This window comes from Cotesia typhae, unplaced genomic scaffold (assembly GCF_013202065.1).
Source record: "Cotesia typhae breed Kobodo isofemale line unplaced genomic scaffold, CoteBio_Ctyphae scaffold_91, whole genome shotgun sequence".
NCBI classification, from domain to species: domain Eukaryota; kingdom Metazoa; phylum Arthropoda; class Insecta; order Hymenoptera; family Braconidae; genus Cotesia; species Cotesia typhae.
In genome coordinates, this window is record NW_027423781.1 from 3017995 (window position 1) to 3040593 (window position 22599).

At 33.1% G+C, this 22599-nt stretch overlaps 4 protein-coding genes across 6 annotated transcripts in view; 3 read left to right on the top strand and 1 right to left on the bottom strand.

Annotated features, from left to right (window-relative positions):
- Positions 1-3952: 3952 nt before the first annotated feature.
- Positions 3953-22599, bottom strand: part of LOC141537305 (serine/threonine-protein kinase 11-interacting protein) — a 59896-nt gene continuing 41249 nt past the window's right edge. For 2 of the 3 annotated variants that reach the window (XM_074258203.1, XM_074258204.1), the window contains 6 exons: positions 8883-8960; positions 8579-8714; positions 8352-8476; positions 6949-7113; positions 6070-6890; positions 3953-4472 (listed from right to left, as the gene is read on the bottom strand). In XM_074258203.1, the coding sequence (XP_074114304.1) occupies positions 4281-4472; positions 6070-6890; positions 6949-7113; positions 8352-8476; positions 8579-8714; positions 8883-8960 (1517 nt within the window). In that variant the 3' untranslated portion in view covers positions 3953-4280. The remainder of the gene's footprint in view (positions 4473-6069; positions 6891-6948; positions 7114-8351; positions 8477-8578; positions 8715-8882; positions 8961-22599) is intronic. The other variant, XM_074258205.1, reaches the window with a different exon arrangement.
- On the top strand, positions 10965-12183 carry LOC141537315 (uncharacterized). The gene has a single exon (XM_074258214.1). It carries the CDS (start codon positions 11008-11010, stop codon positions 12124-12126), a length of 1119 nt encoding a protein of 372 aa, XP_074114315.1. The 5' UTR covers positions 10965-11007; the 3' UTR covers positions 12127-12183.
- LOC141537313 (uncharacterized) lies at positions 13775-15201 on the top strand. The gene has a single exon (XM_074258213.1). It carries the CDS (start codon positions 13890-13892, stop codon positions 15135-15137), a length of 1248 nt encoding a protein of 415 aa, XP_074114314.1. The 5' UTR covers positions 13775-13889; the 3' UTR covers positions 15138-15201.
- On the top strand, positions 16425-19467 carry LOC141537309 (uncharacterized). Its single transcript, XM_074258208.1, has one exon. It carries the CDS (start codon positions 16452-16454, stop codon positions 19044-19046), a length of 2595 nt encoding a protein of 864 aa, XP_074114309.1. The 5' UTR covers positions 16425-16451; the 3' UTR covers positions 19047-19467.

Genomic DNA, 22599 nt, shown 5'->3' on the forward strand with positions numbered 1-22599 from the left:
AGTTATATCTATATATGAAATTTTCCATATGAGTAAAAGAGAGAAAGAAAATTGGAAAATCCAAAAATGCACGCCTCATAATCTTATTCATTACAATAAAATTGAAATTATTTGGAAATTTGTAAACGTATATTGAGATGATTTGTAAATATTCCATTTGAATTCGCGCTCTCGTGATAGATAGCGCTCTAATAACAGATAGTGTCACCTGCTGGATGCACTAAGTGCATCACAATATATATAGATATACCACAGTACTAAAAAAAAACTCGATTTAGTGGCGCTATCGTTTTCACGTGAGAAAAATAAAAAAAAAAGAAAAAATACGTAAACTAAACTACTGAAATGAAATACGGACCCGGTTCATCGCATTCTGAAACTAATAAAAAAAGCCCGGTCTTGAAATATCAATTTGTTCGGGAGTGATCTTTGGTACTTCCAAAATGGGGTGACATTAGGATGTCCACGTAAAATTTTTTTCAAAACGTTTTTTTTTTTTTTTCAAAATAGCAATATAAGATGATTTTAGAAAGTAAAAGATGGCTTTTTAGCAATTCCAGAGCTTGTTCCGAGCGTAAGATTTCTATGACTATTTTTTGTTAATTTTCAAAAATTGCAAAAATTTTTACAAACCTCTTCTTAAAAATTTAAAAATAATCCCTTATTTGTTATGCATAGCAAGTAACTAAATGCGCACAGAAAAATCTAAGACAATCCATAATTGACATGATAAATTGAATTGCCAATCAGAAAATGGACAATGCTTTGTTGGAAACGATTGCAATACCTAAAATTATTTTCATAGAAGACAACCGATTTTTTACGTCTAATATAAAAACATTTAAAAAGTAATTATGGGTAACGTTTCATCCCAAACAACCAAAAGGAAGGTCCCAGAAGAACCCGAGTCTTCAGAATCAAAACTAATACCCTTGAATCCAACTCAGAGCCAATTAAAAAGAACATTGAGTAACCACGATAGTGATATTAGCTTAAAAGAGTCTCGTTCGAATGATCAAAAAGTTCCTTCCAACGAAGCTATAGATTGGGAAGATTCGGCTACCCAAGACAGTGAATCTTATCGCTCTGACAACTCATCTGATGACGGCCAACAAGTTTCAAGCCGGTTCGGGTCTAAAAACCCAAGTCGAGAAAGTTTAAACGACGTACCAATGACTGAAGGGATTGATGGCGATAATCACAGATCAAAGCGGTTAAGACCTAATTTAGAAAATTACAAGCCAAAATCGTTAGAATCGTTGAGCACTGGCAACGAAATGAACTGGACTACGCCAAATCTAAAAAGTAGAAATTCTTCCGATGATTTGATGAATAAACGATCCGCCAGCGGAATAAATACTCCTTCCAGTACACTGGAACATCTTCAAAGACTGAAAAGACACAGAAGCAATTCAGATGATTTTGAAGTTGATTCTAAGCGGCTTAAAAGGTCAGTTATGATCGACAGAAAACACAAAGGTTTTTATGATGAGGATAGTCGAAGAAAACGATTACGTAGTTATATATAAATTGGGGAATCTTTTGTAACATCACATTGAAAATTGCCAATATCTTGTGCTTAAATGGCTTTGAGGCGGACAATGTTTGAAGTATGTGATAATTTATGAAAATAAGATTTTTGTATGTAATATACTGTTGATAGCTATTTTGAATATAAAAAATTATTTTTTTGGTTTTACGACTGGAACTATATTTTAACTATTTTTATTATTATACTAAAAATTTGAATAGAGCGCTACTCGCGCGCCTTAATTTCGACCAATAAGGAATCAGGTCCCATTTTTTGCGAGTTTCGACCATTGACTATACACTGACTATACACTCATGTAGTCTACTGTCCCCACTACGAAACTTTTCTTGAAGTAATTGCCAAAGTCTATTTTTTTTTTTTTTTAAATGCTCTTTCCGTGGAGTTATTTAAATGTTGAATTTTGAATTTGTTTTTTGTTTACCCGGGCACTCAGCTGTTCTGCCATTGTACCCGGAGCTTACGAAAGACAATTTCAATTAACTATTGTTTTTGAGTTTACATGGTGGGGGAGCCATGATTACGGAGTCCCAATGCCTACACAACTACTGTACTAGTCCCCCGTACTCGCTGATCCATCGGGAAGGGCCGTGTGCCTGGCGTCTTCGTTATTAGGCCCACACTAGCGAGCCACCTAACCATTAGCTAAGCCTTCTACCTCTTTCCGTCACCTCAGTTGAGCCGGTACCACTAGAGTACAGTCCTGGGGCTTCTTGAGTCCGAAATCATGTTCCAGGAAGTTACTGTGGGTGCATTACGGTCCATCCTATAGAGCCCACTATATAGGACAAGGCACTTTACAATGGAGGATGCATGTGTTCCAAGAGCAACGTTGGTGGTGCAGGACCCTCTTACTATGACACGTTGGCTTCCATCATTGAGAAGTGAGAGGTCTTCAGGTATCATTTGCCCCATACGGTCACATCGCCGGGCCATGCAGTGGTCCTCACTGGTTGACAACAGAGAGATCCTCCATGCTGGCCCAGCTGATGTGTCCGTAGGGCTCTGAATCTGATTCGAACGTGTTATGGGGTCTCTCTTCATTTTATGTCGAAGTGAAGACCACCTTTAGCTTGTTCGAAAACAGTCCACAGATCACCACCATGTGGCTGACAATGTTATGCACGTAAATATTATTGTGAAAATAATATTCAGTGGAGCACGCTGGGATCGAACCCGGTCCTATACTTTGGTAAGCGAGTACCGAGCCGACAAGCTATTGCCAGCCATTTATTTAAAAGTTAATAATAAAAAAGTTTAAAGTTTTTTGAATTCATTGGTTGCAAATTTTCTATAAAAATATTCTTTTTTAATAACAAAATAATAAAATTAAATAAAAAAATACTTGCCTAACAGCTGAGCTTGTTATCGACACAGTCTGCGCAGCTCTCGAGTGGGGAAAGTTGCGCGCGCCGCTGAGTCCGTTTGAATTGTCACGGCGTATGACAAATAAAATTTTCAATAATTTTTGTTTTAATTCATTAAAAAAATTGTGTTTTTCAAAAATTATTATATAAATGATAAAAAATATAAATGTATATAATATAAATATTAATTTTCGATACTAATGCTTAACTAGTTAATGACAAAATTAGAAAATTTTTCTTAATGTTTTTTTAATTATTTAATGTATTTTCATTGTAAGGATCCTTGTTAGTCTTCGGAATCAAGATATTTTGAATACTAATGTCAAGAATATTTAATAAAGATTAATTCTATAATTTTCAAAAAAATTTTTAGTGCCATAGAAACGGAAAAAAAAAAAAAATAAAAAAGTTTGAAAAATTAAAAAATTCACGCCTCATAATCTCTTTTTTTTATAACAAAATTGATTAAAATAAAATACAAATACCTTTAAATCTTTCGCACCATTTTCCACCTAGAAAAAAAAGGTACTGTGCATGTATTGTGAATGAACCTTATTTACATAGATATAGATATACACTCAATAAGTAGATTTTTAGTTAATTGCTAATTACAATTAAACTACATTGAATTAGACCCTGATCTTTGAAAGGACTTAATTTTGGACAATATTGAAAGGTATAAAAAAAAAAAATTGATCAGTTAAGTTTTTCGGCAGTTATCGTGATCACGCCAGTTTCTATACATCCATCAGACACACGGACGTCATGAAATAATTTTTTTCAATTATTTAAAAAGCAAAATGTCTCTCAAGGAGATCCATGCAGAATAGTCAAATTTATAAAACTTTCTGAAAATTTGTAAATTCAATCACTTGATTTTTGTGAGGCGAGGGTAGAGCACTACCTCATACTCTTAACTTATAAGGCGTGCAATAGTTCAACAAATTTTGCTGCTTGTTTGGGATAGTGTTAATTTATCTGAAAAAAGTGTTAGAAAAAATTCAATATATTTATCTATATTATTTTATTAATCATATTTTACAAGATAATATTATTTATCACAGGTTCGAATTTGTTTAGCACATTTTACTTTACAAACATAATTATTAATTACACTCTAACTTAATGATTGCTTAATTATTTCTATCAATCGATACAAAAATATTATTTGTATATTTATATATCTATAACATTTGTATGTATTAATTAATTAATTAATTATTGCAAGGCTAGTATATAAGAATTAATAAAAATGACAGTGTTATATAAAAAAAAAAGAATATTTTGATAATCCGATTTCACGTAAGGCAATTTAATAGTATTTATTAAATTCTTTGTCGATAAAAAATGTTGCTGTACCATTTCTAAGTGATTATATCAGCAGGTGTTTTTGTTGTTATCTGCAAGGGCACTGAGAACAATTCCTCCCATGGGGGTTGAATCGCGTTGATTACAGCATTTGCCGCTTCGGTTGATACAAACTTGAATGTCCAGAGTTCTTCGATTCCAGCAACTTCATCTAGGAAACTCAAGCCTAACGTGCATCCGTCTGATATCTGTTTAATCAGATAAATTAGATCATTGCTTGGTTGTGATAGCAATCAATAACATTTTGGTAGCATGGTAGCTTTTTTGGGTAGCAAATTTTTTGATTGATGATAGTCATTATGGTCGGGGTCATAGCCTTGATAAGGATCATGATGATTGTGATCAAAACGATAATAATCGAGGTCACAGTTATCCTTATCATCATTTATTTTAGGATTGATGATCAGGATCATAGTCATGATAGTTGGAATTAAAGTCATGATAAGAATGAATTATAATGAACATGGTCATGGTCATGGACATAATGTTTGAGGTCAAAGTCATGAAAAAAATCATGATGGTCATGATATGAATCATAATGGTCGAAGTTACAGTCATAATGGTTGTGATCATAATCATAATAGTCAGGTACACTTTCGTAATCATAGTCTTGATAGGAATCATCATAGTTATGATCAAAATCATGATAACCATAGTCTTGATAAGTATCATGATGGTTATGATCAGAAACATGATAGTCGAGATCATTGTTGTCTTTATCATCATTTATTGTAGGATTGATGATGAAGATCATAGTCATGATAGTTGGAATTAAAGTCATGTTAAGAAGGAATTATAATGATCATGATCATGGACATAATGTTTGAGGTCAAAGTCATGAAAAAAGTCATAGTGATCATGATATGAATCATGATGGTCTTTATCATAATCAACATGATGATTAATCATGATGGCCGAAGTTATAGTTACGAAAGTTGTGATCACGATTATAATAGTCAAAAATACAGTCGTGATCATAGTCTTGATAGGAATCATCATAGTATCATGATGGTTGTGATGAGAACCATGATAGTCGAGGTCATAGATATCCTTATCATTACTTATTTCAGGATTGATGATCAGAACCATAGTCATAATGGTTGGAATTAAAATCATATTTAAAAAAAATCATAATGATCCTGATGATGGACATGATGTTTGAGGTCAAAGTTATGAAAAAAATCATGATAGTCATGATATTAATCACGATGGTTGAAGTTATAGTTGTAATGGTTGTGATCATAATCATAACAGTCAGAAACAAAGTCGTAATCATAGTTTTGATAGGAATCATCATGACTATGATCATGATAACCGAATCATAGTTATTCTTATGGTAATGTATTGTTGGATTGATGGTTTAGATCATAGTCATGATGGATGGGATCATAGTTATGATAAGAATCAATCATGATAGTCATGATTACAGGCATATTGGTTGTGATCATAATCATGATGATTAGGATCATCGCCATGATAAATATAATGATAATATGAATGGCAGTGTTAACGATCATAAAAATCAAAATTATCAAACTATACACGGAAAGAACAAGATGACATAGTAGCTAGTATAATCCAGATTACAATGAGTATAATCAAGATTATAATGAGTATAGTCCAGATATCACACAGTATGATCTGGAATTTTTTTAGCTACTATCTGAAATATTTTTTTAGCCAAAGATATCACTGAGTATAATCTGGGATGATAGCCAGTGTCATCTTGTTCTTACCGTGTAAAAAGCGACTGCAATAAATAAATTGAACTTAAAATAAACTCACCACTTCAATGAGATTGCTTATCGATTGCTCAGTCAATTTGATCGGTTCCTCATTCGTTTCAGGCAACATCCAATGCAGTTTGTCCTCCGTAACAATTATCGAGGAAGTAGTAACTAACAATCCCGCCATATTGATCTGGACAGTCCTTTCACCTATATCTAAGCTCGCAAATGAAAAGATCGCGAAAATCCTAACCGCGTCATTATCTCTCATATACTTAGAATTAGTTATGAGTTGATGCATCAACGCAGTCGAATTCTCACCAATTGTAAACTCAACTTCGCAACTGGTTGGCAACGGCAAATCCGTCAAGTAAAACATCAAGTTTGATGTCCATTGAAAGTCTTGCAGAATGCACAACAAATGAAGGTTATTGTTGACATTATCCTGATCCGCGACGCTGCTGTTAATTAACCGATTTGTCAACGTGTTTTCTAATTCAATCATGATACCCTGTTTGAAAGGCAACGGCGCGAATGAACGGACGCGGTCCATCGTCCAGGAAATTTCTTTGTGCAACCAACGCGACGGGTCTTCCCCTTCGACTCCGACGATTTTAAGAATGTAAATTTTTGATGTCGATAAAACCAAACACCCTGCAAATGGAACTAATTGATTTTGCAGTAAAATTTCAGACCGTAAAAACAAAACAAGCTCCTCATTTTCTAACTCAAACACGTTTAATATCAAGTGTAACTTTATACGATGATCTACACTAGTGAAATTAGTAAACGAATATTGTATGTCTGTGCTCAAGTACTCCGGTCCGTCCAATTTTAACGTCGAGTTCTTGGCACCTATTTTTATACTACTTAACAGGCCTGGAACAGATTTTAACCGTTCAGATTGATCCCAGGAAAAAGAAGAAAGGTTACTTACCCCCTAGCATTGAAGTCAGGTTGGACACTGGTGTAAATGGAGATTCTTTTATGCTTCCTAAGCTTCCGGGTTGAATTTCCAAGTCGTTTGAATTCTTTCCTATGAGTTTCGTTGGCGTCTTATGCTTGATTTCGTATGTGGTGCAGATGCTGTCAGTCATAGAACCTACATCAAAACAGGAGAAATGGAAGTTTTAGCAGTTTTACATCTAGGTACAATTTCAACAAAGATCAGTCAAGTAGTTCAGACACAAGTTTTTACAAACGAAGCAATCAATGATGGTGATTGATGGAAATTCATGAATTCAAAAAGATAACCAGTCAAAAAATTTTCTGGCGTGTCCATATTCGATTTTTGACTACCCTATCAAAAAATCCTTATGGGAAATCGGCCTGGATTCATTTATGGCGTTTTCGGATAGATTTCCACATTATTTCCTTTATAGGAATCCAGGGTAGAATTCTACATAGATTCCCATATTAATCAGGAAAACGGTTGACTCTGAAGGCCATTCCTGCAACTTCTCGCTACTTTCGTAATTAAGCGCTCAAAATTGCGCTAATTACGTTTTTGAACTCGAAGAGCTCAAAAATATAATTTTCATGTAGTTTTGAGCTCTTTGAGCTCAAAAGTCTGATAGAAGTTTAATAAAACACTATTTTTTGAATTTTCAAACCGCAATAACTTTTAAACGAATGAACCGATTTTCACTCGGTTGGCGGCATTCGACGCAGTTTTTCAAATTCTATGATACACTTTTAACCACAAATTGATAAGATCAGAAGTTTTGGTGTAATTCGAAAAAAACGCTTTTATTCGATTTCTTTCGTCAAAGATAACTCACGAACGAATCAACCGATTTTAACCGGCTTGGTAGCAATCGATGTGGTTTTTTCGATGTTAAGAGCTGATTCGTTTTTGAAATTGATCGGTTGAGCCGTTTAAAAGTTATTTAAAAAAACTTGATTTGAAAAAATTTTTTTTCGTAGTTTTTTTAAGACTCCTCAAAATCTACCGGTCGGAATCGGTCCAAATTGCATTCAAAATCTAAGTTTGGTCAAGCCCTTTCGAATGATAACAACCGCGATCAAATCGGCCAAGCCGTTCAAAAGTTATGAGAGGTTTCCATACATATTGTTTGAAACTATAAAAATTAACCGGAGTCAGAGTAAATTTTACAATTTACTTTTTTCCGTGTACGAATTCATACTTTCCTCTGCGAATTCCCATATAAAGTAATCTGGATTTTTTTGATTGGGTAGTCTTGATGTAGTCAGATATGAAAACTGGCCATACATGGACATATCAAGGAAATTTCACCTTGATAAGACTTAATAGGCCCGTTGAAGGATTGATAATTTCCAAGATATTGATTAAAGAATGAGAAAAAAAAAAATGCAAACCTGATGAACTACTTTCCGTCAGACCCGCCATAACAGGAGTTGCATCCGGAATTGTTAATAATGATGGTGCTATCGCAATACGACGCTCTTCGGATGATCGTTTCCGATTGGGCGTTGTGCTTGATCTGAATGATAAAAATAACTTAGTTCCCTAAATTCTAACCTCTTTAAACACTTCAACACACTAAATTAATTTTGACCTTGAAAAATCATGCTTGTACACTTACTTAGTTCCTTCGTCTAATACTTCAATACTACTTTGACTCGGGTTGCTCAATATTTCAATGTCACTCTCGTACTTTTTCATTATTGTCCCGGTAGATGGCGTTGATTCACGCGAATCTTCGAGACTTGTCGCTGAACCTTTAACCACAAAATTATTCTTTTAGTAAATTACCCATAACTATGTTAAATGAAAAATTGTTTAATTATTTCGGTAAATTTATGTGTTAAGTGCCTTTGCTCGTTATTTTTATGTGCAAATTTTTATTTAAATGTGTTTTTAATAAGAAAGTATAAACAAAAGCTTACAGCGAACTTGAGGCTGGTTTTGAGACTTGGTACACACCAAAGAAGTGGTAATTGATAGAGATCCATCCTCAATTCCACCTGCACCAGGTGATTAGTATGTTAGAATACCCAAACATTTTTAATTTCAAGTAACATTTTTAATTTCATTATATCACTGCTTTAATTATTAATTCAGTTTATAGTTTAGTTGCTTTTGACTCTATTGTTTAAAGGTCAATAATATTAATAAATTTACTTAGAAAATTATTGAGTTATTGATTATTGAAATGTATTTTAATTGTTTATATGCTAGACATAAGTACATATTTTTACACCAGCGAAAATTGACCATGGATTTTTAATAGTGACGAATTTTTTCAGCGTCATTGTAATAAATATCAAAAAGTTTGGAAAATCCAAAAGTGCACGCCTTATAATCTCATTTTCTATAATGAAATTGATTAAACTATAATACAAATGCTTTTAAATCTTTCGCGCTATTGTCTACCCAGAAAAGAAAAGTATTGCGCATGCGTTGTAAGCGAACCTTTTTTACATAGATGTAGGCATACAAACGACGAGTTGATTTTAGTTTATTGTTAATTATAATTAAGCTACATTGATTTTAACCGTGATCTTCGAAAGGAATTAGTTTTGGATAATACTGAAGCGTATTAAAAAAAAATAGATTTGATTAATTAAGTTTTTGGCCAGTTATCGTTATCATGCCAGTTTCCATACATAAAGTACCGGCGGGTAATAAGGCCTAGCTAAGGGAGATTTTGAAAAAAATCAAAAATATTGCATTTAATTATTGCAATGTATCATTAATTTTTAAATTAATACATTAGCCATAAAATATAATGAAGTAATGGTAATTTTCATTTGGAATCAGTTGGAACGCCGGCGAATTTCAGTTTCGAACTTATCCACAAAGTTTGAGGAACTATTTTCGCAAATCTGTTAATATTTACGTAAGAAACTACGGAAACAAACGTTTACTGCTGAATATTATTGGCCGAGAATTCACTAAAATAGTGATAGTGTTGCGAAAATTTGGATACCACGAACAACCAAAAATGACGATTAAGTGTCCTAATCATGACGAGGGATGGAGAAATAATTGCGCGGTAGATAACTTTAAAAGTATGGTTCGGTGGATTGTTAAAAATAGAAGAAAAATGAACATAGCTGATGTTTGAGTAGAAAATGTGTGAATTTAATGGAACTAATCAAATAATTGGAAATTTTTTTTTTTTACTATTACCTAGCATTGAAGCTTCACAAACTCAAGGTAAGCTACCCTATGAAAAGAATCCACATGAATTTATATGGGAATCTACATAGGAAAGTATAGGTTCCTACAATAAATAGCCATAAAATATAATAGAGTAATGGTAATTTTCACCATTAACAAACACAAAATTAAATTTTTTCAAAAACCTTGCAAATAGGCCTCATTTTACTACGATAGGGTAATAAGGCCCAAGGGTTATACATACTGGAAATAGTTATACTATACTTGATAAAATTGGTATTAGAGATCAATCATCATTTAAATTGAGCAACAATACTTTTTAAGATGTTGATAAAAATTATAACAATGATTTAAAATTATTAAATATAAAATTATAAAAAATGTTTACCATTTACTCGAATCGTTTTTTAGGAATTCTTCTGCGCTACTTTAGCATATTTAGGATGATGAAATATAGAAGACAAGGAACGTTGTATCGGGACTCTATAAACTTGAAGCGATATTTCTATGCTAGACGCTTCTACTAGAGGTCTTAAGCGGAAGCGGTTATTTTAAATATCATTTCTATCACTTAGGTCTTATTACTCGCGGGTACCTTAAGTGGAATAAACATAGACCTTGCAAAAATGTAACTTAGGCCAGGCTGGTTTCCCATATGGATTTTTTTGATGGAATTATGTGCTATTGTGAAATCAATCGCTCATGATTGATTAATCAAAGGAACTAACTCCGAGATTGCTAATTACCATGAACAACTCATCGAAACATTCGAAATGACTGAAAGTTAGCTACAAACCATTGAAGCATCTGAACAGATATCTATAGAAGATACTTCAATAGAAATTACACGAAAAGTTGATCTATTTTTAAAGTATTAGAACCATTGAAATGACCAACCACATGGTAGTTGATTTTAACAGTTACGACTTATTAGGTTCGTTCCGAATAAAGGAGTACGCTATGTGTAAGTTTAACAGTGAAACGGGTGAGAAAAATGGCAATACATTCTACGAGATCAGTCAGCCATTCCGTGGCTACGAAACAGTTGACGATGAAGGGCGGAAAAATTATGAGATCTACTTTCAACAGCACGGGATCGAATACGATACCTATACTAAACCGTACGATGAATTGGTAATGGAGTTATTGCAACAGGCTTCCAAAGTCAAGTACATTTTTGTTCGGAATAAGAAGCAAGAAGCGATATTGAAGAATTTGATCGATGAGTTGGGTTTGAACAAGAACAATACGTTTTTTAGCTTAGATATCTTCGGATTCTTATTTGAACCTGGAGAATCAACGGCATGCACTTATCATCAGCATCCGTACAAGAACAACTGCGCAAAGGACAACCTTGAAATTATGTTCCGCTGGTTGATCGAATCGAAACTGTACCTTGATGATTACCGCAAGAAAATGCACATGGTCGTAGACTTCAATGCCTACTTCGTACCGCATGGGACTCAACGAATCAAAGAATTCTCCTGTCAACAATTCGATGAAGAAGGGAGATACACGGGTTACGGTTTTGAAATAATTAAACCTTCGATTGCTCTTAATAAATACAAGGGACTGCCAGAAGAGATTAAGCAGAGTTATTTGGAATATTTTGATGTTTTTGGAATCGAATGGGAAGATGGGAATTGTGATTATTATGAGTCTTATAAAATTATTAAAAGTTACTTTGAATACGTAACATATGTTTACGTGAAAAATTTAAAAAAGAAAAAATTTTTGATGAATTATATTGGAGATTTGTGTCAGTCAGGACGAAAGTTAGAAATCCTTTGTTTAGATGATTACGGATATGATAAAGCTATGCAAAAAGGAACCACGCTAGTTGATCATCATAAAAATCCTGAACGCAGTAATTGTGCAATTGATAATACTACAGCTATGAGAGAGTGGTTAGTTGAATCTCAGATTTTTAAAATTGTAGTAAGAAATTGTTATTTACACAATCTTTATAAATATGTTCCCAAAAAAAAATACGAAAAGTATGAATAAGGTTTTTTGATTAGGCTATTTATATACATACCATGTATCATTAAAAAATTTATTTTTGACCTGGCATTAGTTCACGAATATAATTCATGATTTGAAAAAAAGGTTCAACATACGAACAGGTTATGGGCCGTGATGTTGATGTACATTTTTGATCAAAATAGTCGGACAGCTTTATAAATCACGACCCAAATGCCAAAAGGGCGAATATTAATTTATACTTTGTAATGCCAAAAGGGTGTATAAATTTTTTTTCTCGTCCTCTAAAATTTACAGTCTAAATAAAGAAAATCTGGTTAAACACCATTACCACTATTTAAGTGAAGTTCTTATACTTAAAATTCAGTAAAGTGGATATCAGGGTGGCAAAAATATAAATATTACAGAACTTAATGTAGAAAGTGTAAAAACCACAATTTATAATTTAATATTGAAAATAACGACTCTTTTATCTTAAAAAATTACAGTTTCAAATAGTAAAAATTGCCGTTTCAATATCGCGACCCAAATGCCAAAAGGGCGAATATCAATTTATAAGCCCTTTTGGCTTTGCAGTGCCAAAAGGGCGTATACATTTTTTTTTTCAACTAATCGTTTTATTAACACTTTCTAATTCTAAAAATAAAAAATAAATTTCCAAAGCCAAAAAGGCGCATGTTTTAATTCATACGCCTTTTTAGCTTGAGGACATTGAAAATTTAGTGACCCAAAGCCAAAAAGGCGCATAATTTTTTTTGCCGATTGCTTTGAATTGTGATTTATATGTTACTAATTTTGCTGCAGAATTGAAAATCTGTATTGATTATTAAATTACAAATAGGTATTTTTAAAGGTTATTAAGGCAAAAGACCCAGTTATTGACACTTGCAATTTTATTTTAATAAAAAAAAATAAATCAACTCTAATAAATTAATAAACATAATTTTTAAATTATAAATTTTAAGAAAATTGGTTTTTTGAGAACATTTGATTATTTTAATTAGAATAAAATTGCAAGTGTCAAACAACTAGGCCAGTGTCAATAACTGGGTCTTTTACTTTATTACAGTTTTAATACGAATTCTGTTTAAAATTTTAATTGAGAAAGAAAAAAAACAGTTGTGATATCTAATATGGTTGCTGAGTCAGATGCGCGAAATTCAACAATATTAAATGATCTGGATTTATTTTTTAGTTAAATTTTATATTTCAGAGCAAAATTGAGTTTTTTTATATGCCCTTTTGGCTTTGAGTTAAACTTTTTCTAAAGCAAAAAATGCGTATGTTTTGAGGTATGCCTTTTTGGCATTAGTACATTGAATATTTTTTTTTCACAAATCTTTACGTTTTGAGCAGTTTCAAGTTGATTGATGGAAAAAAATTTTTTATACGCCTTTTTGGTATAGAAGCCTATGTAGCTGCTGTAATACGCCCTTTTGGCATTTGGGTCGCGAAATATCTACTCTCTTCGATGAAATGATGATTAGTGATTGTATCTAAGACATATTATTTTTGCAATGCTTCATTCATGATTAATCAAATCATCTAGGATTCAATTAACCAAAGCAATTTCACAAGCAAATGATAATTAACAGAAATTATAATGTTGCATTAACAAAATCTAGCAATGGTTTGATACTAAATACAATAATAAATAAACTAATACTTATAGAAGATGCCTGATTTGATAAAAACTGAATGATTAATTCATTGATTGATATACATTTTACATTTAAATTAATTTATTACGAGATAGCACGTAAATCGAAAACCCTATCATTTTCGAAATGACTTCCGAGAGTATGATTATCGACTTCAATGGATTTACTTTCGAAAATATCCACAATTTAAAGGAATACGCTTATTATAGATTCGATTCGTCAGAAGGGAAAAAGATTATTCATACAGAGCAAGAAATTGACGGAAACCCTTATGGTCCAATTCACAAAGTAGGAAAACCTTCGGAAAATGAAATTAGATATCATACGTTTATACCAAATTTTGACGGTTACTTTCAGCAGTACGGAATTAAATGGCTGGAGGGAAATCAAACTTTCAATATAATACAAACTCGATTGAGCATATTGGCTCGTTCATTGTCATCAATTTTTCTGCGAAATAAAAACCAAAAAAAATTTTTCCAAAAGTTTATCGTGAGCAACGATGAAAAATTAGATAAGAATATGATTTGTTTGGATGAATTAGGGTTTCTATTTGACCCGAAACAATCAACGTTTTGTAAGTACCATGAACATTCGTACAGAAATAACTGTGCTAAGGATAACCTTGAAATCATGTACAATTGGTTGATTGAGTCAAATTTGTACAAAAGCAATCGTCGTGATAATATGAACATGGTAGTTGACTTCAGTGTTCATTACATGCCATTTCGTACCTTCACGATCAAAGAATTTGCTTGTTATAAACTGGGTTTTGACGTAGCTGACAGGAAAGATATAAAAAATCCTATAGAAAAGTTTATTGAGTCTCCAATTATCGAAGATCCAGATTTAAAGGAGTTTTATGACATGAGTCGTGAAAAATATCTCTACTACAACGGAACCGATGAGAGTAAGGCGAGCCTTAAATTTTGTGAAGCGCAAAAATCCTTAAAACAGCTGTTCTTAGATGCAACCTACGTATACGTGAAAAATTACAATAAAGAAATACTGTTAACTAGCTTTATAAACGATTTGCAAGCGTGCAATTGCAATTTGCAAATCATCCGCCTCGATGAGTTTGGATATGCTGAAAAGACGGAATCTATTGGAAATTGTAAGAATCATAAAAAAGTTGGGAAAATTTATTGCGCTAAAGAAAATGCGACCGTAATGTTAAATTGGTTAAGAGAGACAAAAATGTTTTTAGCTGAAAATCGTAATAGGCATTTCAACGATATTTTCAAATTTGTTCCAACGAAAAAAGTTAGGAATTACAAATATGAGACTGAAGATAATGAAACAGAAAAAGAAAGACTGAGAATTATGAGAAGGCAAAGTCCACAAGCTTCAGAACAAATGGACGAGAATTTATAATTAGTAATCGATTGATGAAGAATTAATTACGAATAATTGAACTATTGATCAAACATTTTTTTAAGCTTTTTTAACTTCCCGCTAAAAAAATTGAAAGTTTTCAAAAATCGAGGTTATTGTTTTTACACCGTTTTCCAAAAATCGAGTTTTTATCAGATCTTGACGTTTTGAGGTCCTAGGAAGCTTCCCTGACTATTCCGGCAATGGTGTCTGTATGTATGTATGAATGTATGTATGTATGTGTGTATGTTTGTAAATCTCTCATAACTCTTGAACGGCTTGGCCGATTTGATCGCGGTTGGTGTCATTTGAAAGGGCTTGACCGAACTTAGATTTTGAATACAATTTGGACCGATTCCGACCGGTAGATTTTGAGGAATCTTGAAAAAACTACGAAAAAAAATTTTTTCAAATCAAGTTTTTTTGAATAACATTTAAACGGCTCAACCAATCAATTTAAAAAACTAATCAGCTCTTAAGATCGAAAAACCACATTGATCGCCACAAAGCCGGTCAAAATCGGTTGATTCGTTCGTGAGTTATCGTTGACGAAAGAAATCGAATAAAAGCATTTTTTTCGAATTACACCGAAACTTCTGGTCTTATCAATTTGTGGTTAAAAATGTATCGTATAATTTGAAAAACTGCGTCGAATGCCGCCAACCACGTGAAAATCGGTTTATTCCTTCAAAAGTTATTGCTGTTTGAAAATTCCAAAAATAGTGTTTTATTAAACTTCTATCAGACTTTTGAGCTCGGAGAGCTCAAAACTACATAAAAATTATATTTTTGAACTCTTCAAGTTCAAAAACGTAATTAGCACAATTTTGAGCGCTTAATTACGAAAGTAGCGGGAAGTTGCAGGGATGGGCTTCAGGGTCAACCGTTTTCCTAATTTTTTGAAAATATGTTTCAGAAAATACAGAAGTTATTAGTTTCAGTCCATGTATTTGGTAATGTTAATAAATGGTGGTTAATTACAAAGTTACTTCAAGAATCGAGAGGGTAATCGATAATAAGCAGAAACAATTAAATAAGAATTTTTGCAATCACTAAACGCTTATGTAGATTATTAAAAAAATCGTATAGATATTTATAGATGAGTAAAAACACTGAGTAAAAGTGTTACCTAATTTTTTATTACTTTCTTTATTAGTAATTGTCATCGAATAAATATGTCACATATTTCTTGTGGTTGAAGAATATTTATCCAGCAAATTCAATAGTAAGTATCACATTTACTAGAAAATTATCAGAAAACACTGCAAAAAGTGAATCGCTCATTATAGAAGACAACATTTGAAATTTATAAAAATGGAAGCGATTCTTGATTTCAACGGTTACTTTCTTGGAAAAAAGTATAAAATAAAAGAGTACTGCATTTACGTAATTCGCAGTCGATCTCACGATGTAGTTTCATATTATATTCAAGTATCGAAGCCACCAAAAAGTTGGCACGCTCTATCTTTAGAAAATCGAAACAATTACAAAACATACTTCAGAAGATTTGGAATTAGTTGGAAAACTGGGACGAATAATGAAATGATTATTGCAGAAGACTTTTGGGACACTTTAAAAGCTGTTGAGGTAGTTTATGTTATCAACCAAGGAAAGCATAAACTATTAGAAAATTACTTCAAAAAGGATCTACCGTTTAAGTTTATCTACCTGAACGACTCAGGGTTTGATTTCAAACCCCAAATGTCAACTCAATGTCGGTATCATAAAAATCCAGAAAAGAACAACTGCGCGGGCGATAACGCTTTGGCGATGATGGAGTGGTTGAAAAAAGTGAGAATTAATCACGTTGAAATTCCCGGAGAAAAGAAAAATATTGTAATTGATTTCAACGGTTACTTTTTATCAGACACTGAGTACATAATTAAAGAATACTCACTGTTTATCATTCGGGATAAGACTAATGAAGTTATATTTAAGGACTTTCAAGTATCGAAGCCTCCAGTACCGTGTCACCAATTAGACGACGTAGCTCAAGATAACTATTCGACGTATTACGAGTCTTACGGAATCGATTGGAGTGAGGGTAAAATTGTGAGTGCTATTATCAAAAACGATCTCAAGCAAAAGCTACAGAATTCAAAAAATATTTACGTTAGAGACCAAACACAAAAGGAGCTTCTAAATTCTTACCTAGATCAGAACTTTAACGCCGTTTGTTTGGCTGATGTTGGACTGGACTTTGTGCCTCAGATGATGACCAATTGTAAAAACCACGCAGAGCCAGACAAGAACAACTGCGCTCAGGATAATGCATTTGGAATGTTGAAGTGGTTATTGAAGAGAAACAGTGATGACTATAACCTTTCAAGTAAGGATAAAAATGTTATCCTCGATTTTAATGGTTACTATCTTTCGTATGATGAATTTGTGATCAAAGAATACTCATTGTACGTGGTTCGTAATAGAACTAACGACATTATAGACCATGATTACGGAGTATCAAAACCTTTACGTCTGTGTCACCAAATAGACGAAATAGACCAAGAAAACTACTCAGATTATTACAATAACTACGGAATCGACTGGGGCACAGGTACACGAGACATTAATTCAATCAAACGTGATCTTCAAAAACTATTGCGTACGTCAAAAAATATCTATGTTAAAGACCAATACCACAAGAAGGAACTAAATCATTTCTTGAATCATGACTTTCAAGCCATCAGTTTAGAGGATTTGGACTTGAAGTTAGAGCCTGTCGAAGGTACTAATTGTACGAATCATAAACATCCAGATAAGAACATTTGTGCGAATGATGATGCTTTGAAAATGTTAGATTTGCTGGGAGGAAAAGTTCTTTATCCAATCAGCCGGGTTAAGGAGAACATTGTGATAGATTTCAATGGCTTCTTTATCAATGACCAGTTTGTACTCAAGGAGTACTCGTTCTATATTATCGATGATGAGACTTATCAGATTGTTATCAGTCTATCAGGAGTAATAGGATCGCCTATTGTCCAGACAGATAATGTTGACGAAAAAAGCTTAGAAAATATTGATACCTATACCAAAAACTTTGGCATCGATTGGTACTCACAGAGTTCTAATTCTGAATTCGATGAACATGATTTACAAACTAGACTCAATGTGTCGAATAAAGTTTTTGTGATGGATAAATTCAAACACCAATCTCTTCTAAATTACCTCAAAAATGATGTATTATCCGGATTTGTGTATTTAGCCGATTTAGGATTCAAGTTTAAGCCAAAAATGACTACCAATTGCAGGAATCACAAAGAACATTCGAAAAATAACTGCGCTATCGATAACGTTGAGGTCATGCTTAAATGGTTAGTTGACAGATTTGAGCAGATTAGCCGTGAATCTGGATTGAAGACTCCGGAAAAGCACATTATTGTTGATTTCTTCGGTTACAATATGAAAGATAATAATTTTGCAATTTGTAAATTCAGCGCAATCATAGCAAACAAAAGAACTCCGGATGACGTTAATTTGTTCTTGTCAGTTAAGATATCTGCTTCTGATAATGCGGCTCAGGTAGAACCAACGATGCAGGATGATAGATTCCACGAAAACAACGAAATCGATGGGACCGTTTTGACTACTCATCTGGAGCAATTGCCAGAGATTTTGAATGATTATTTCAAATCGGCGACACATATCTACGTGAAAAATATATCGAAACAAAAATTGTTGGAAAGATATATTGGCGAAGAGCATAATATCATATGTCTCGAAAGTTTGGGCTACAAAAGTAAGCGGATTGGAAGTGATGAGTGCACACCTCATGAAGAAAATCATGTTATATGTAGAATTAACCATTCGAAAAATATGTTACAGTGGTTCAAACTTAACATCGGTGATTTCCTGAATAAAAATGATGAAATTGAAAATAGTCGTGACAGTCAAATTGCTGTTGATAATTAATAGCAGTAGCAGAAACAGTATGTCTTCAAGATAATTGAAGGATGATATAAATACGATTTATAGGAAATTTAATTGATTGAAAGAATATTATTTTTTTAATGAAAAAATGAAAAAATTGGGTTCCATCAGAGTTTTATTTAAATAAATAATAATATAGTGAGTAAGTCGGTCGGCTTTCATACCACAATAAAAGAAAACATCAATAGTCATTTTTCTGAACAGTAAACAGCTGGTACAACCCACAATTTAGATAAAACACTCTTTTTGTAATCACCGTGACTTTTAAAAAACAAAACTAATTCTTCTAAATTTTATTTCAACGTGTCCGTAAATTAATTGTGATAAACTAATTAAAAAAAACCACAACTCTATTATTATTCGTTTGATTATAAAGTAATAAAATGTATACTGTCGAAGCTATAAAATTTACATCTTAGGCTGCCATATAAAATATATATATATATATATATATATATATATATATATATATATATATATATATATATATATATTGTGACGTGGGGCCTTGTCAGGCCCGCCGTCATGGGCACAGTCTGCTCGATTATTGATATTTTTTTTGGGTTGCTCCTCGCTACTTTCAGATATAGCTTATTCGCCGCGATCCAGTCGCCCTCTAGAGGCTACCAGGCGAGTACGGCGAATCCCGCAGCTCGAAGCGCGACGCCATAATAATTTGAGATTGAGATTATTTTGTTCGAATAAATTAGAAATAAGTTAGTATTAAGTGATTGGTAAGTGCCCCGATAAAAGCCACTTATTAACGACGATTCAACTGCTAAACAACGCCGGATTCCACGCCGACAGGACTCAGGGAAAGCCAAACATCAACCCCACATCAAACCGTTGCTGCAAATGATAATTGAGAGACTTTGAACACGGTACCGTTACGAATTGTCATCAGTTATGCATCACTCGAACTTTTGGATAAGCTTCTGGGAGAACCACCAGTCGGCGCGTCGATTTAATGTTCCACCGTCAATTTGAGCAGTTCAAAACGGTAGTAACGCCATCTACCGGCCTGCAGGTCAACTCCGTAGCCAACCAAAGTCGACGGATAAGAAGAAGGGAAGACGAGAAAAACTCCTTTCTTCGACGTAACCGCCTGGTAGTGATCACCTCGTGCCTTTTCGTTTTTGGTTATTTTTCTAATTTTGATTATTTTGTGTTTTTTTAATTATTGCGAACTCTGCAAGTTCAATAAAAGACGTTATATCAGATAAATTCACCGAAGTCACTCGAGCTAATTGGAGCCAACGCCGTGTCCCGTGCAGGGTTTGGTGGGAATTTTGGCCAGGATCAACCCGGGAAGAGCTGCATCGCCGTCATCCCCTCAACCCGCTGAGGTCATCAAGCCGACATCGGCCAGCAACGTAAGTGGCTTTTGTCATTAGGGATAACTCGTGGAAACGATACCTTAATTCTCATTGAGTTTATTGTTTTGGTTGTTTGGTATTAATTTAATCTTTCGGCGTTGGAAGCCATTGTTGAGGTGTTCGAATTCCACGAGATATCTCCGGGGTACCTTCCTTATCAAATTCCTACCAGTAAAAATTTGTAATTGTTGAAGTGCTTGTGAACTACGTCATTATAGACCTCGAGCGAGGCGCCGCCTGCCTTCGAGCTTCGGTAGTCCGTCGGGATCACTGTAGCACAGTTACCGACTGCAACGCGGCTAGGTAACGCAGAGCTCCGGTAATTGAGCATCGATTCGCGATCTGATCGATCAATTATCCGCCGCTCAATAAGCATCAATTTAATGACTACGAATACCCGCTGAATGATATGCCGATGTTTGTCTTTAGTTACGTACGAATACGCATCGATTTGACGATTATTTAAAATTTAACTTGGTTATTGCTGCCTATTATTTTGAATTATTATTTTGATTGTAATTTTAAGTAAGAGTTGGCGATTTAACGCGATCATTGACTGAAATTATTTGAATTATGACTGATCATAAATTTAGCATATTAAGTAAATACTGAACTTGATTACTAATTGGGTATTAATTAAATAGTTAACTAATAATTATGCGAAATTTATGTGAATTATTAACTTTGGGATTAATTGAATTTATTTAAATTCAATTTAATAATAGTTAATTAATCATTACTCGAGAATTTTGTGAATTATTAACTTTGGGATTAATTGAATTTATTTAAATTTAATTCAATAATAGTTAATTAATAATTACTCGAGAATTTTGTGACTTATTAACTTAGTGATTAATTGAAGTCTAATTGGAAAAGTAGTTAAAGTATTTACTTGATGATTATTTTTTTTCTCTCTTCTGTGATTATTTAAACAAATCACATGATTGTATTTAACTATTGTTTGAAGTGGCTTGCTTAAGAGATTTTTGAGATTATTGAGACAAACCGCGATTATTATTTGGATATTGTCTTGAAAAATTTGGTATTATTAATTTTGATTATTGAAACAAATAGCGTGATTATTATTTGAATATTGGTTACAAAAAATTTGATTATTTTCTTTTGATGTTATTTAAGTAATTACTGTGATTGCGAGTATAGTATTGTTTGAAACCTACTTGACTATTATATTGGTAGTTTTTTTTTAATTAATGAGATTACTAGTATACCATTGTTTTGATAACTGCCGGAATATTCTTTGACATTGTCGGAATTGCGAACTGGATTATTAACTGAGTATTAATGAATACTTAATCGGATTATAGTCGAAAAATTATTTGAATCAATTATCTCGCCGACCGATCATATTTGCTGTCTTGAATAAATTGTTATTTTTATTGGAATCTCTTGTTACTTATTTCCTTAGGAACCCGCCACCCTGAGTATAGTAAAATAGAGTTACGTTGTTCCCGAATTAGTGGGATAGGATTGGAACATCCTCGAACTGTTCCTGGCGCCCAATAACCGATCACGACGAACCGATACGCCAATTATTTTGGACCCGTTGGCTCAGTGACGAGGACTGGGCCAACTGGCCATCATAATATATATATATATATATATATATATATATATATATATATATATATATATATATATATATAAACAAAGTTAGTGATAACCTGCTTCTTCTATCGGAGCGTGCTAGATGGCGTTAGCAAAGATCTCCATTCTATCCGCGGAAATTTAAAAAATGACCTTGATAAAAATTTTAGTATGATTTCAACATTTTGACAAAATTTTCCCACTGTGGTCGGCCATATGTTAATTTTTTTCATAAACAGAGTTCTCACAGTGACTCTGCGACCGAGCCAACATATGAATGCGAATCGACTTGCTAGTAGTTGACATAACGGAACACGTGAGGGCGTTTTATTCGCGTCATAAATAATGCGCGGGAAATTGAAAAATTTAAAAAACATTTAAGTTTTACCTAACTTTTTATTACTTTATTTATTAGCAATTGTCATTGAATAAATATGTCACATATTTTTTGCGGTTAAGGGATATTCATCCAGCAAATTCAATTGCAAACATCACATTTACCAAAAAATTATCATAAAACATTGCAAAAAGAAAATCACTGGTTATAGAAGACA